Source organism: Schistocerca gregaria, chromosome 3 (assembly GCF_023897955.1).
Source record: "Schistocerca gregaria isolate iqSchGreg1 chromosome 3, iqSchGreg1.2, whole genome shotgun sequence".
Lineage (NCBI taxonomy): Eukaryota > Metazoa > Arthropoda > Insecta > Orthoptera > Acrididae > Schistocerca > Schistocerca gregaria.
In genome coordinates this window covers 619,154,889-619,170,399 of record NC_064922.1, presented here as the reverse complement: position 1 = coordinate 619,170,399, position 15,511 = coordinate 619,154,889, and the positions used below count along the sequence as shown (strand labels likewise).

The window sequence follows — 15,511 nt, the reverse complement described above, 5'->3', positions numbered from 1 at the left end:
ATCATGTAATTCTTCTTCACTCTCACTCAGGACAGCAATGTCATCAGCGTATCGTGTCACTGATATCCTTTTACCTTGAATTTAAATTCCACTCCTGAATCTTTCTTTTATTTCCATCATTGCATACTCGATGTACAGATTGAAGAGTAGGGGCGAAAGGCTACAGCCTTGTCTTACTCCCTTCTGAATACGAGCACTTCGTTCTTGATCGTCCACTCTTATTATTCCCTCTTGGTTGTTGTACATAAGATAATATTGCTAACAACTAACGACATTAAAGAAAATATATACTGTGAGGGCAATGTCAAAATTCCCAGACTATTCAATAGGGGTCGACAAGAGGTTCTCGAAGTCGGGTCACTTTCCTGACGCGTGGCGTGTGGCAGTTTTAATCCCTTTTTTAAAACCGGGGAAAGACCGCACGAACCCAAGTAGCTACTGTAGTGTTGCCCTCACTAGTTGCATAGGGAAGACCTTGGAGCGGATGGTCAACCGTCGCCTTGTCTGGGTGTTAGAATCCCGGCAACTCCTTAGTCGCTTTCAGTGTGGGTTCAGGAGGTTTCGTTCCACCTTCGATAACCTGGCCCTACTGGAGGCGGCTATACAACAAGCTTTCCTACGCCGTCATCACCTTCTAGGTGTATTTTTCGACACTGAGAAGGCCTAAGATACCACTTGGAGGCGTCTCATCCTGGAGCAACTTCACGAATGGGGTTTTCGGGGTTGTCTTCCTCTTTTTATTCAGTCTTTCCTCTCGCCACGATATTTTAGATACCGAATTGGTGACGTCCTGTATGATCGCTTTGAGCAGGAAAACGGTGTCCCTCAGGGTAGCGTTTTAAGTGTGACTCTCTTTGCCATCGCTATTAATAGCATTACGTCCATAGTGAGAAGTTCTGTCCAGTGTTCTTTGTTTGTGGATGATTTCTCTTTGTTTTGCTCTTCTTCAAGCCTTGCAACGACAACTCGTCAGTTGCAACTTACGATTAGACGTTTGGATGACTGGGCGCGGAAGAGTGGTTTTAAGTTTTCCACCGAGAAGTCTGTATGTGTTTTTTTTAACCGATCTCGTTCGATTTTAACCTTTCCTGAGTTGCGGATGAGGGACACTATTCTTACTTTTAAAGACACGGTGAGGTTTCTGGGGCTCATTTTTGACTCTAAGCTCACGTGGTTACCTCATCTTAAAGACCTTAAACGGCGGTCGCTTAAGGCTTTAAGTATTTTAAAATGTCTTAGCCACAGTACATGGGGAGCTGACAGGACTTGTCTGCTCCAGTTTTACAGGGCGTTTGTGCGATCTCGGCTCGATTATGGGTGCACGGTGTATGGGTCTGCGAGGCCTTCTTACTTAAAGATGTTGGACGTTGTGCACCATGAAGGGCTTCGGTTGGCCACTGGGGCATTCCGAACTAGCCCCATACCAAACCTCTGTGCAGAGGCTGGTGAACCTCCACTTCCTATGCGGCGACGGCTAATTACAGTGCGCCAGGCGTATAAAACTTTGTCCACACCATACACCCCTGCATACCCTGCCATAGCTCAGCCTCCTCTGCCACAGTTATTTCATAACCGGCAACGTGCGACGCAGCCCTATGGGATTCGCGCACAGGATTGCCTCGCTGCGATGTCTATGGCTGGTCTTCGTGTTTTGCGTCGCGGTTGGAGCAGATCCCCATCTTGGCTCCTCCGCAGACCCAAACTTATTTTAGATTTGACTAATTTTAAGAAAGATCGCTCACCAGATTTTACATTCCAATCTCTGTTGTTTAACATTTTAGATGGGCAATGAACAGGCCGATCGGGCTGCCAAGGAGGCCTGCAGAGAGCAGGATGTGGTCCAGTGTCCTATTCCCTTGCAGTCAGTCATCGTTGCACTTCACAGGAAGTGCATGGAGTTGTGGGAGGACGAATGGCTGGCTGTGACGGCCAATAAACTGCGGTTGATAAAGTCAACCACTCGGCCGTGGCGTTCCTCCTGCCGTTTGCTCAGGCGGGAGGAGGTGGCCCTCACACGTCTTCGGATCGGGCACTGTCCTCTCACACATAGCTTTTTATTACGGCGGGAGGATCCACCGTTATGTGATGCTTGTGGTGTGCACATCTCTGTCCGGCACATTTTAACAGACTGCATTTTATACCGTGGTGCACGGGCAGAGGCACAAGTTGCTGGGGATCTGCCTTCTGTTTTAGCTCTCATCAGACGTGTGTGTCTAGGGTTTTTAAGTTTTGTGATGTGTCTGGACTCTGGCCTAAAATTTTAGGCTGGAGGTTTTAGTGTATTGCTGAGTGGCTGACTCCTCCCATTTTTTCCTTGCGGTCAGCCAGCCACTTCCATGTGCTACATTGTTTTAGCTTCCTCTATCGTTTTCTTCCTGTGTTGTCCATGTTTTACTGCTGACGTTCTGCTTCATCCCACGCTTTGGTGTGGGTGAGCACATGTTTTTCAACGATTGTTACCCATGTTTTCTGTTCCATTTTATATTCCTGTTCTGGGATTTTTCTTGACACCCGTCTCACTATGTTACTGAACGGGCGCTGAAGACCTCGCTGTCGTGCGCCTAAACCCCTCTACTACTACTACTACTACTACTACTCTTCATCACTACTATATTGTGATCTGAGTCTATGTCTGCTCCTGGGTACGCCTTGCAATCCAGTATCTGATTTCGTAATCTCTGTCTGACCATTATGTAATCTAGCGGAAATCTTACCGTATCATCCGGCCTTTTCCAAGTATTCCTCCTCCTCTTATGATTCTTCAACAGAGTAATCGCTGTTATTAGTTGAAACGTGTTAGACAACTCTATTAGTCTTTCTCCTCTCTCATTCCTTGTCCCAAGCCCATATTCTCCTGTAACCTTTTCTTCCACTCCTTCCCCTACTACTGCAGTCCAGTGTCCCATGACTATTAGATTTTCGTATCCATTAACGTACTGTATTACCTTTTCAATATCTTCATATACTTTCTCTAGCTCTTCATCTTCAGCTTGCGACGTTGGCACGTATACCTGAATAATCGTTGTGGGTGTTGGTTTGATGTCGATTCTGAGCAGAACAACCCTATCACTGAACTGTTCACGGTAACACACTCTCTGCCCTACCTTCCTATTCATAACGAATCCTATACCAGTTATGCCGTTTTCTTCTGCTGTTGATATTACCCGATACTCATCTGACCACAAATCCTTGTCTTCCTTCCACTTCACTTCACTGACCCCTACTATATCTAGATTGAGTCTTTGCAATTCCCGTTTCAGATTTTCTAGTTTTCCTACCACGTTCAAGCTTCTGACATTCCACGCCCCGACTCGTAGAACATTATCCTTTCGTTGATTATTCAATCTTTTTCTCATGGTAACCTCCCCCTTGGCAGTCCCCTCCTGAAGATCCGAATGGGAGCCTATTCCTGAATCTTTTGACAATGGAGAGATCATCATGACACTTCTTCAACTACAGGCCACATATCCTGTGGGTACAAATTACGTGACTTTAATGCAGTGGTTTCCATTGCCTTCTGCATCCTCATGCAGTTGATCATTGCTGATTCTTCCGCCTTTAGGGGCAGTTTCCCACCCCTGGGACAAGAGTGTGCCCTGAACCTCTGTCCGTTCCTCTGCCCTCTTTGGCAAAGCCGTTGGCAGGATGAGGGTGACTTCTTATGCCGAAAGTCTTCGAACGCAAATGCTGATTATTAATCAACATTTAAGCAGCAGTGGGATTCAGACCCGCGACCGAAGACATTCTGATTATGAAACAAAGACGCTACCCCTTTATATATAATCATTTTGTTCTATACTGTCCGTTGAATTTGTTCGTGGAGGACGCCGACCGACATCTGTTCAGGTTGCTCGTTGATCCATTCACTCAGTTTTTTTTTATTACAGAGGGTAGCTACACAACTGGCCATTAAAATCGCTACACTAAGAAGAAATGCAGATGATAAACTGGTATTCACTGGACAAATATATTATACTAGAACTGACATGTGATTACATTTTCGCGCAGTTTGGGTGCATAGATCCTGAGAAATCAGTACCCAGAACAACCACCTCTGGCCGTAATAACAGAGCTTGGATGGCGTGTACAGATACAGCTGTCCATGCTGCTTTAACACGATACCACAGTTCATCAAGAGTAGTGACTGGCGTCTTGTGACGAGGCAGTTGCTCGGCCACCGTTGACCACACGTTTTCAATTGGTGAGAGATCTGGAGAATGTGTTGGCCATGGCAACAGTCGAACATATTCTGTATCCAGAAAGGCCCGTACGGGACCTGCAACGTGCGGTCGTGCATTATCCTACTGAAATGTACGGTTTCGCAGGGATCGAACGAAGAGTAGAGCCAAGGGTCGTAACACATCTGAAATGTAACTTCCACTGTTCTAAAGTACCGTCAATGTGAACAAGAGGTGACCTAGACGTGTAATCAATGGCACCCCACACCATCACGCCGGGTGATACGCCAGTATGGCGATGACGAATACACGCTTCCAATGCGCGTTCATCGCGTTGTCGCCAAACACGGATGCGACCATCATGATGCTGTAAACAGAACCTGGATTCATCCGAAAAAATGACGTTTTGCCATTCGTGCACTCAGGTTCGTCGTTGAGTACACCAACGCAGGCGTTCCTGTCTGTGATGCAGCGTCAAGAGTAACCGCAGCCATGTTCTCCGAGGTGACAGTCCATGCTGCTGCAAACGTCGTCGAACTATTCGTGCAGATGGTTGTTGTCTTGCAAACGTCCCCATGTGTTGACTCAGGGATCGAGACGTGGCTGCACGATCCGTTACAGCCATGCGGATGAGATGCCTGTCATCTCGGCTGCTAGTGATACGAGGCCGTTGGGATCCAGCACGGCGTTCCGTATTACCCTCCTGAAACCACCGATTCCATATTCTGCTGACAGTCATTGGATCTCGACCAACCCGAGCAGCAATGTCTCCTCCTTACACGAGGCATCACAACAACGTTTCACCAGGCAACGCCGGTCAGCTGCTGTTTGTGTATGAGAAATCGGTTGGAAACTTTCCACATGTCAGCACGTTGTAGGTGTCGCCACCGGCGCAAACATTGTGTGAATGCCTTGAAAAGCTAATCATTTGCATATCACAGCATCTTCTTCATGTCGGTTAAATTTCACGACTGTAGCACGTCATCTTCGTGGTGTACAAATTTTAATGGCCAGTCGTACAAATCCTCTGACCCCTAGACCACGGACTCCTGCTGGTAAAAGAAGGTGCGACCCGATATTATCAGGTATTCCATGACTTTTGTCACCTCAGTGTATCTACATCTACATCTACATTCATAATCTGCAAGCGACCCAACGGTGTGTGGCGGCGGGCACTTTACGTACCACTGTCATTACCTCCCTTTTCTGTTGCAGTCGCGTATGGTTCGCGGGAAGAACGACTGTCGGAAAGCCTCCGTGCGCGCTCGAATCTCTCTAATTGTACATTCGTGATCTCCTCGGGTGGTATAAGTAGGGGGAAGCAATATATTCGTTACCTCATCCAGAAACGCACCCTCTCGAAATCTGGCGAGCAAGCTACACCGCGATGCAGAGCGCCTCTCTTGCAGAGACTGCCACTTGAGTTTGCTAAACATCTCCGTAACGCTATCACGCTTACCAAATAACCCTGTGACGAAACGCGCCGCTCTTCTTTGGATCTTCTCTATCTCCTCTGTCAACCCGACCTGGTACGGATCCCACACTGATGAGCAATACTCAAGTACAAGTCGAACGGGTGTTTTGTAAGCCACCTCCTTTGTTGATGGACTACATTTTCTAAGGACTCTCCCAATGAATCTCAACCTGGTACCCGCCTTACCAACAATTAATTTTATATGATAATTCCACTTCAAATCGTTCCTTACGCATACTCCCAGATATTTTACAGAAGCAACTGCTACCAGTGTTTGTTCCGCTATCATATAATCATACAATAAAGGGTTCTTCTTTCTATGTATTCGCAATACATTACATTTGTCTATGTTAAGGGTCAGCTGCCACTCCCTGCACCAAGTGCCTATCCGCTGTAGATCTTCCTGCATTTCGCTACAATTTCTTAATGCTGCAACTTCTCTGTATGGTCCAGGCTTCCCCGACCCACATTACTTGGCAGGTTCACTTCACGGGAGAGTTACTTTCGATCTTAAGTTTTACGCACCAGTGTAGTTACTAATACCTTATATGTTCAACACAATGAAGGAAGCCTCGCAGTTCGTTATTTGTCCCTTGGGTTTCCACCAATTACAGATTTCTTTTCCTACGTGTTCTGCGCAAAAGATTCGAAAATGTCCATCTTGGTATCCGTTAGATACATTGCGCAATATTTAGAAAGGAAACATCTCAACAAAAAAAAAATGTCTCATCGTAGCAGAACAATTACAAATTCTGCTGCTCAATTACAAATTAAAGTTTTATCAGAGGTCAGTAATTCCAATGTAGCAATTAGGTACTGTTTGACTAACTGTTCCTAAGCGTTATGGCGATTCCGTGCATGAAATAATAGTTCGCCAAGTCATTAATTGTCAGTCCTATGTCAACAAATTACAGTTTGTCGTTCACGCACCAATTAGAAGTTATGTTTCGGCGATAAAAGTTCGGCCCAGCTTCTCGTCTTGCACGAATTGCACACCAAGTTCCTTTTTCTTACGCCATGTGGAGACCCTTGATCACATTGACGATGGTTGTCAGAACTCTGAGGCGAATTATTCTTTGAGTTCAGGCATCCCAACAAACGCAGCTATGCTCCATAAATGAAAAGCATTTCATTATCATTCTTTCCTTCATACACACAGGGCAGTAAGTACTTGCAGTAGTGACATCGAGGGTCAGCATTTGAATCGGTTAGCTCATGCTCTTCCGTTGCTTTGTGGAACTTTACTTGTAGCTGCTCTCAGATTAAGAGAGTAAAAGTTAGAATAAACGACTCTCACTACAGTCTTATTTAAAGTTCAATGACGTGGAAAAAATCGCAAAAACAAAAAAAATAATTAATGTAGAGTAATCAAATTTCGGGAATACATTTACCTAAGTAATATATTACATCACAAGATCACAGGTTAATCTACGCGCGAAATACGCCATTGAAAATGTGAAATGCTGGTACATTAATAATCGGTGTAATCGCCAGAATACTGAATCCAAACACACAAATATACACGCATTGAATTGTAGTGATGCTGGATGTCAGTTTGTGGGACGTAGTTCCATTTTGTTGCACTTGGCCGGTCAATACAGGGATGGTGAATGCTGGTTGTGGATGACGCTGGAATTGTCGTCCGATGATGTCCCATGTATGCTCAAATGGAGATAGAACTGGTGATCTAGCAGACCAAGGCTGTGTGTCAACACTCCGTAGAGCATGCTGAGTTACAACAGTGGAATGTGGGCGAGCGTTATCCCGTTGGAATACACACCCTGGAATGCTGTTCACGAATGGCAGCATTTCAGCTCGAATCACCAGACTGACAGAAAAATTTGCAGTCAAAGTGCGTGGGATAACCAAGAAAGTGCCCCTGTTGTCGTACGAAATCGCACCCCAGACCATAACTCCAAGTGTGTGTCCAGTGTGCTTAGCACACAGACACATTGATTACAGGCCCTCAGCTGACTTTCTTCTAACCAACACACGACGGCATTGGCACCGAAGCAGAACCAGCTTTCATTAGAAAACACAACAGACCTCCACCCTGCCGTGCAATGAGCTCTCGCTTGACACTAGTGAAGTCACAGATAGCGGTGATTTGGGATCAATGGAATCCATTTCTCTCCGTCGGTGTATATCAAAGATATCTCTCCTAAAAATCGTCAGCCACATTTTCTCTAGTGTTTCGGCAGATATCTGCTGTTTATTTTTGCAAAATATAGCCGGAGTCAGCCCAAACAAATACTACTCGTCACATCTTTCAGGCGACGCCCAGTGTCAACGAAAAGTGTCGACTTGTTTCCCGTAGAAAATGGGTTTTAAAGCGAAATTTTATGTGCCCATTCGGTACAACAGTCCAAAATTGGTCTATTGCATAATCCGCCTTATCAATAAATATTTTGTTTGTAATGAGAATCAACTGGACGCTTTTCGTCGACACTGGGCGTCGCATGAAAGAGGTAAAGAGCAGCACTTGTTTGGACTGACTATATCTACAGCAATAAGGAATAGCTAATTAGACAGTACAGTTGAAGGTGAATGGTCATCCCTAAAAATAGCGATCACAGAGATTGGAAAGAAATTCAGCAATACAGAGACACATGTCACTGAAGAATGAAATAAATATGAAGTGGAGGGAAGCTAAGACGAAATTGCTGCGCGAAAAATGTGAAGAAATCGAAAAAGAAATGATTGTTGGAAGGATTCACTCAGCATATAAGAAAGTCAAAATAGCCTTCGGTGAAATTAAAAGCAAGGGTTGTAACATAAGGAGTGCAACGGGAATTCCACTGTTAAGTGCAGAGGAGAGAGCGGATAGGTAAAAGGAGTACATTGAAGGCCTTTATGAGGGGAAAGATTTGCCTGATGCCATGGAAGAAGAAACAGGATTTAGAAGAGATAGAGGATCCAGTATTAGAATCAGAATTTAAACGAGATTTGGAGGACTCAAGATAAAATAGCACAGAAGGGATGGACAACATTCCATCAGAATTTCTAAGATCATTGGGGAAGTGGCAACAAAACGACTTTTCACGTTGGTGTGTAGAATGTATGAGTCTGGATACATACCATCTAATTTTCGGAAAAATATCATCCACACAATTCCGAAGAATACAAGAGTTGACAAATTCAAGAATTATCGCCCAATCAGCTTAACAGCTCATGCATCCAAGTTGCTTACAAGAATGGAAAATAAAACTGGGGATGTGTCAGATGACGATCAGTTTGGCTTAAGGAAAGATAAAGGCAGCAAAGAGGCAATTCTGACATTGTGAATGATAATGGAAGCAAGACTAAAGAAAAATCAGGACACGTCCATATAATTTGTGGACCTGGAAAAAGCGTTCGAAAATGTAAAATGGTGTTCCAGATTCTGAGAAAAATAGGGGTAGGAAATAAAAGAAAGGATCAGGAGTGGAATTAAAATTTATAGTGAAAGGATTTCAATGATACGGTTCGCTAAGTGAAAGTGGAGTAGAATTACATGATCTGCTGAATGGAATGAACAGTCTGACGAGTACAGAATATAGATGGAGAGGAAATCGGAGAAAAGTGAAAGTAATGAGAAGTAGCAGACATGAGAACAGCGAGAAACTTGACTTCAGGATTCATGGTCACGAAATACTTGAAGTTAAGGAATTCGTCCACCTAGGTAGGAAAATAACCAAGACGGACGGAGAAAGGAGGACATTAAAAGCAGACTAGCACTGGCGAAAAGGACATTCCTGGCCAAGAGAGGTCTACCACTATCAAGCACGGGGCTTAAACTGAGGAAGAAGCCTCTGAATATGTACGTTTGTAGCACAGCATTGTATAGTAGTGAAACGTGAACGGTGGATAAACTGGAACAAAAGAGAATAGAAGCATTTGAGATGTGGTGCTACAGACGAATGTTAAAAATTAGGTGGACTGACAGCATAAGAAATGAGGAGGTCCTGCATCGAATTGACAAGTAAAGGAATATATGGAAAACATTGACAAGATGGACAGGATGGTAAAACATCTGTTAAGACATCCGTTAATGACTTCCATGTTACTAGAGGGAGCTGTAGAGAGCTAAATATGCAGAGGAAGACGGAGAGTGGAATATATCCAGCATATAATTGAGGACGCAGATTGCAAGTGCTACTCTGAGACGAAGATGTTGGCACAGAAGAGGAATTCGTGGCGGGCCACATCAAACCAATCAGAAGTCTGATGAGTAAAATAAAGAAGTTACTTGACGTAACTTACCAGAGGCTGGCGACGAGCGACACAGGTTTTTCGCGTCCCAACAATCTACTGCGGCGCCGCACTATTTCTTCCTACCTATAATCGGCCCGCCAAACCGCCGGCACTCTACAGGCTTCGGCTAATACGATATGCGGCCTTGTATCTTCAGAGTACGTCTGGCCAAACACTTCCAGATCCCTCTGCTCTTCCTGTTATTTAGGTACGAGTGTTACTGGTTTTCACATTAACAAACTCAAACTTTGGCAGCAACAGTATTCAGTTGAAAGCTCCACGTCACTGCCCTCCTTATTATGGTTAGCGACAACAGTGTTCCACACTGATGTGATAAAAGTTATGGAACACCGCCTAATACCGTGCCGAACTCCTTTTGCCTGGGTTAGTGCAGCATCTCGACGTGGGGTGAGCTCAGCAAGTCGCTGGAAGTCCCCTGCAAAGATACTGAGTCATCCAGGCTCTATGGCCGTCCTTAACTGCGAGGGTGTTGCCGTTGCAAGATTTTCTCCACGAACTGACCTCTCGATTTTGTCCCATAAATGTTCGATGGAACTGACGTCGGGCGGTCTGGGTGGCCAAATCATTCGCTTTAGTTGTTCAGAATGTTCTTCAAACAATTGTGGCCCAGCAACATGGTGCATAAAAATTCCGTCGTTGTTTCGGAACACGAAGTCAATGAATGGCTGAAAATGGTCTCCAAGTAGCCTAAGATAACAGTTTAGAGATAGTGATCGGTTCAGTTGTACCAGAGGACGCAGTCCATTCCATGAAAACACTGTCCATATCAAAATGGAGTCACCGCCAGCTTGCACTGTGCTGCGCTGACAGTTTGGTTTCATAGTGTGGTGTCAGTACAAGGCACCACACTAGTTAGGCTGTAGGCTTCAAATCGGCCGCGGTCCGTCAGTACACATCGGACCCGCGAGTCGCCACTGTCGACGCTAGCAGACCGAGCGCCGCCACTCGGCTGTTCTTACGAGACAAGCTAGCGCACTGGCCAGTTCTACAGCCGACTTAATAGGAATGGTTCACTTGTTATAGCTTCGGAGATCTCATTTGCAGAGACGCTAGTTAGCATAACCTTCAACTAAGTCAGTAGCTACGACCGAGCCAGGCGCCACATACTGTACATTTTATGCATTGACGATTGATCTATATGTGTGAAGCAATCAGAACTGTAAAGAAATATTTGCAGTTCAATCTATAACTGCACTTGAAAATATTATTGTTCCAAGTCAAGATCGACGTTCACCGCTGATGCTGAATTAAAGCAAAGTATTTAATTGTATTCCTGTCTACTAACTTCCTAATCACCTAAGATGTTCCAGATACATTCCGTCAAGTATAGTTCATTGATCCTCACGTCATCCTACGTGATCAACGCGTGCTATAAATGGCCACAGCTCGTGATCATACTAAGAGTCAAATTGCGTGACTCAGACGGGTCACCCTTTTTCCATGAGGCCCATAGTTCCGCCTCGCACATAACACATAGCTAAGCGGGGTTTGCGTCACACTGGAACCCTACCATCAACTCTCTCTAACTGCAATTGGGACTCATCTGATCAGGCCAATCAACTACATTGTCACGAACCCAGGAGAGGTACTGAGGCGATGTCGCGCTGTTAGGAAAGACATTCGCGTCGGTCGCCTGCTGTCATATCCCATTAAAGCCATATTTCACTGCCCTTTCCTAATGGATACGTTCCTCGTATGTCCCCCATTGATTTCTGCGGCTATTTCACGCAGTGTTGCTTGTCTGTCAGCACTGTCAACCTTTCTCAAATGCCGCTGCTCTCGGTCGTTAAGTGATTTCCGTCGGCCAGTGCGTTGTCCATGGTGAGAGGTTATGCCTCAGATCTGGTATTCTTGGCATACTCCTGACACTGTGGATCTCAGAATGTTGAATTCCCTAACGATTTCCAAAATGGAATGTCCCTTCCGTCTATCTCCAATGTCGTTCCGCATTCTAAGTCTTAATTCCAGTTGTGTGGCCATAATCGGTTGGGAGCCTTTTCACATGAGTCACTAGAGTACAAATGACAACTCCGCCAATTCACTGCCGTTTTATACCTTATTATGCGATTCTAGCGCTATCTGCATATGTGTAAATCGCGGTGTCGAGGTCCCATGATTTTTCTCATATCAGTGTACATTACTCTGTCCCTCCCCGAGACCCGCCGTGAGTGGGGATTGGTGTTCTAGCAGTTTTACCCATTTCCCACCTCACTCCCACTGACGTTGCTGTTCTCCAGATCAGGCTTGCTGTCCTTGGTAAGGCGTATCTGCTTGTGATCATCTTCTACTGTAACACCTTACAACAGGGCCTAGGCGTTGTTTGGAGTTACCAGATAATTTTCTAGAGCTAAAGTTGGATCCTGGGACAGCTATCCAGAGTGTCGGGAATTGGCAGATCTCTACCGTTACTATTTTCCTACGTAACCTAAACGCTATTACTGTTGCCTGGTCTCTGAATTGTGCCTCTGATTTCCTATCTTGAAGTGCTGTTGCTGGCTACCAGCAGCTTCAATCATAACAATGTTCAAGTCAGTATGTCGTCAATATTTGACATAGGTTTAGAGACGGTCGTGCAGTGCTAACACGTCTCCATTAACTTTCACAACAACACTCTTCATTAGGCTATTCAGTTGTCCAAAACCGCTTCGCTTTAATTTTCTTCGTTGTAGCTCTTCGTTTTGCACAGTTTTCTTCATGCCGCGCTGTCTATAGATTTCTTGAAAATACTTCTTCTTTCGGTGGTACTTGAACCGTTCTTTCAGAAACATGCCTCCATCAAACTCTGTTCACCATTAACACCATTTCTTCTATCTTCCTCTTATAACTTCAGTTATAAAACCTAGGTATTAATTTTGTTCTGATGGGCAAAGTACATCATTATACAAACATCAAATCTTACATTAATATTACACAATGTACAACAACAAAAAATACATTTACAAATACAATTTTAGATATTCGAAAAAACATATTTTGCATTTGGTATTAATAAAAAAGTCAGTAAGCAACATGAAATAACAGAACAGTGAACATAAGATTATTAATAGAGGCAGATGATATTTGTCGAATCGATCTGGCTGCTAAATAGGAGAAAATCTTCGTCACACCTTTTGTGAGGCAGATGCTCCTCTCACACCAGTCTGAACTGTTAAAAAGGGCAGTGATTTTCTCAAGAATCTTTTCAAGGCCACTTCTACTTCGTGCAGTTCGGTTAAAACCGTTTAGTCATGTGGTACAGTCCAACAAACTGGGCGGAGCATGTGTGGCGAACTGAGTCACACACACCCACCACCTTCGTCGTGTGTCAAACAGCCAGTATTACCAACACTTTGTATGGAATGACAACACTAAACGGTATGGCTGTCACAAGAAAGTAGGTTCGAAGTGTAACCAAAAGTCATTACCATCTATTTTGCACTCTTTATGTTTCTTTTTCTTATACCTAATAAGGATATACTCATTATAATTTTTCATTTCAGGCAACCACAATACATGTACCGCCGTTCAGTTCAAGTGCTTGTATGATAACAATGGTAAGTACGGCACAGAATTACTATAAATTAAACTTTTATTGCAGAAAAACGTCATATCATATACTAAGCATCCACAAAGGGAAAAAATGTTAACAGGTAAAATATGAACAAATTTAGAAGTAAGTTTCCTATGTTTGGCAGTCACAACCATATACTATGTAAATAATAACACTATTCTGTTGTTTACTTGTGGGTATTGTTGCAATACCACCGATCAGAAGTATTTTAGGGCCAACAAAATATAAGAAATTTGACGTCGGTGGGTCTTAAGACACGGTTAGAAACGGAGTGTACGGAAGCAACCACTCTCCAGCTAAATTGGTCTGTACGCTCAGAAAGCCCGATACCTTGAATATTTTAGAATTTTAGCATTTTAAACAAGACTGATTCCTGTCTTGGAAGTCTAGGCATTTACTACAGTGATCTGCGTGGAAATGAAGTTCACTAACGTATACGAAATTCGGAATTATTGGGGAAGACGAAAGAAAAGGTACTCAATGATTTGAAATTTTTTAGAGGTGGCGTGATTACCAAGTCCCGAAATAAATTGCAATGAGCTTGTGGCATTGTTGGCCGGGAGGCCCCATTCGGGAGAGTTCGGCAACCGGATGCAAGTCGTATTTCAGGTGACACCACAGTGGGCGCTTGCGCGTCGGTGATGATGAGATGATGATGACAACACAGCACCCAGTCCCCGAGCGGAGAAAATCTCCAGCCCGGCCGGGAATCGAACCCGGGCCAACTGCATAGTGGGCAATCACGTAACCACTCAGTTAAATTATTTACTATTCGTCCAAAACCAGGAGCCGTCTACGAACGTGCCTGCAGTGCTTCGCTATGGAAAAGGAGTCACCAGTTTTGTAGCAAACGGGGCATCAACAATAGAATGATGCTAAGAGGTATTTGTGGGTGTCGCCCAAACTACCGGAAAGAGACTAGAACAAAACCGACAGAAATCGCAAAAAAATTGTCTGGGAACGCCAGAAGATGAAATTCGAGGAACGAACAAGGACAGAAAGCAAAATGTGAATGCGTCTTGAATCAACATACACCTGTCGTCTCAGACTGTCAACGAAGCAGCGACAGAAGTACCGTCCAGGTGACAGAACTTTATACCGACGACTACAAGCATCTATACAGAAGAAATTATTCAGTCTGTTGACAATAAGACAGTTCTCACAATGCTAAACCTAAAACACAAGACAGTATACACTATGCATCCTACAAAGAGCGAAACTACCGAAACACATCACAGACGAAGAAAGAGTCACTATAGTGAGAAATGACGAGCAATGAGCCCATTTTGATTCTCCAGTCCGATGAACGGAATGTTATGGTTGTAATGGACATTGTGTTGTATGAATATAAAATAATCAATTTGTTGAGTGATGTTATCTACAAGGAACTCAGGAGTAATCTGGCCCCGAAAATTACACTCCTGGAAATTGAAATAAGAACACCGTGAATTCATTGTCCCAGGAAGGGGAAACTTTATTGACACATTCCTGGGGTCAGATACATCACATGATCACACTGACAGAACCACAGGCACATAGACACAGGCAACAGAGCATGCACAATGTCGGCACTACTACAGTGTATATCCACCTTTCGCAGCAATGCAGGCTGCTATTCTCCCATCGAGACGATCGTAGAGATGCTGGATGTAGTCCTGTGGAACGGCTTGCCATGCCATTTCCACCTGGCGCCTCAGTTGGACCAGCGTTCGTGCTGGACGTGCAGACCGCGTGAGACGACGCTTCATCCAGTCCCAAACATGCTCAATGGGGGACAGATCCGGAGATCTTGCTGGCCAGGGTAGTTGACTTACACCTTCTAGAGCACGTTGGGTGGCACGGGATACATGCGGACGTGCATTGTCCTGTTGGAACAGCAAGTTCCCTTGCCGGTCTAGGAATGGTAGAACGATGGGTTCGATAACGGTTTGGATGTACCGTGCACTATTCAGTGTCCCCTCGACAATCACCAGAGGTGTACGGTCAGTGTAGGAGATCGCTCCCCACACCATGATGCCAGGTGTCGGCCCTGTGTGCTTCGGTCGTATGCAGTCC

General features: G+C 44.6%; 1 protein-coding gene across 1 annotated transcript in view; it reads left to right on the top strand.

Annotated features, from left to right (window-relative positions):
• Positions 1 to 13,506, top strand: part of LOC126355533 (pickpocket protein 19-like) — a 115,573-nt gene extending 102,067 nt beyond the window's left edge. Inside the window, exons 8-9 of the mRNA XM_050005877.1 lie at positions 13,386 to 13,439; positions 13,484 to 13,506. Coding sequence (XP_049861834.1) covers positions 13,386 to 13,439; positions 13,484 to 13,506 — 77 coding nt within the window. The remainder of the gene's footprint in view (positions 1 to 13,385; positions 13,440 to 13,483) is intronic.
• The last annotated feature ends 2,005 nt before the right edge of the window (positions 13,507 to 15,511 follow it).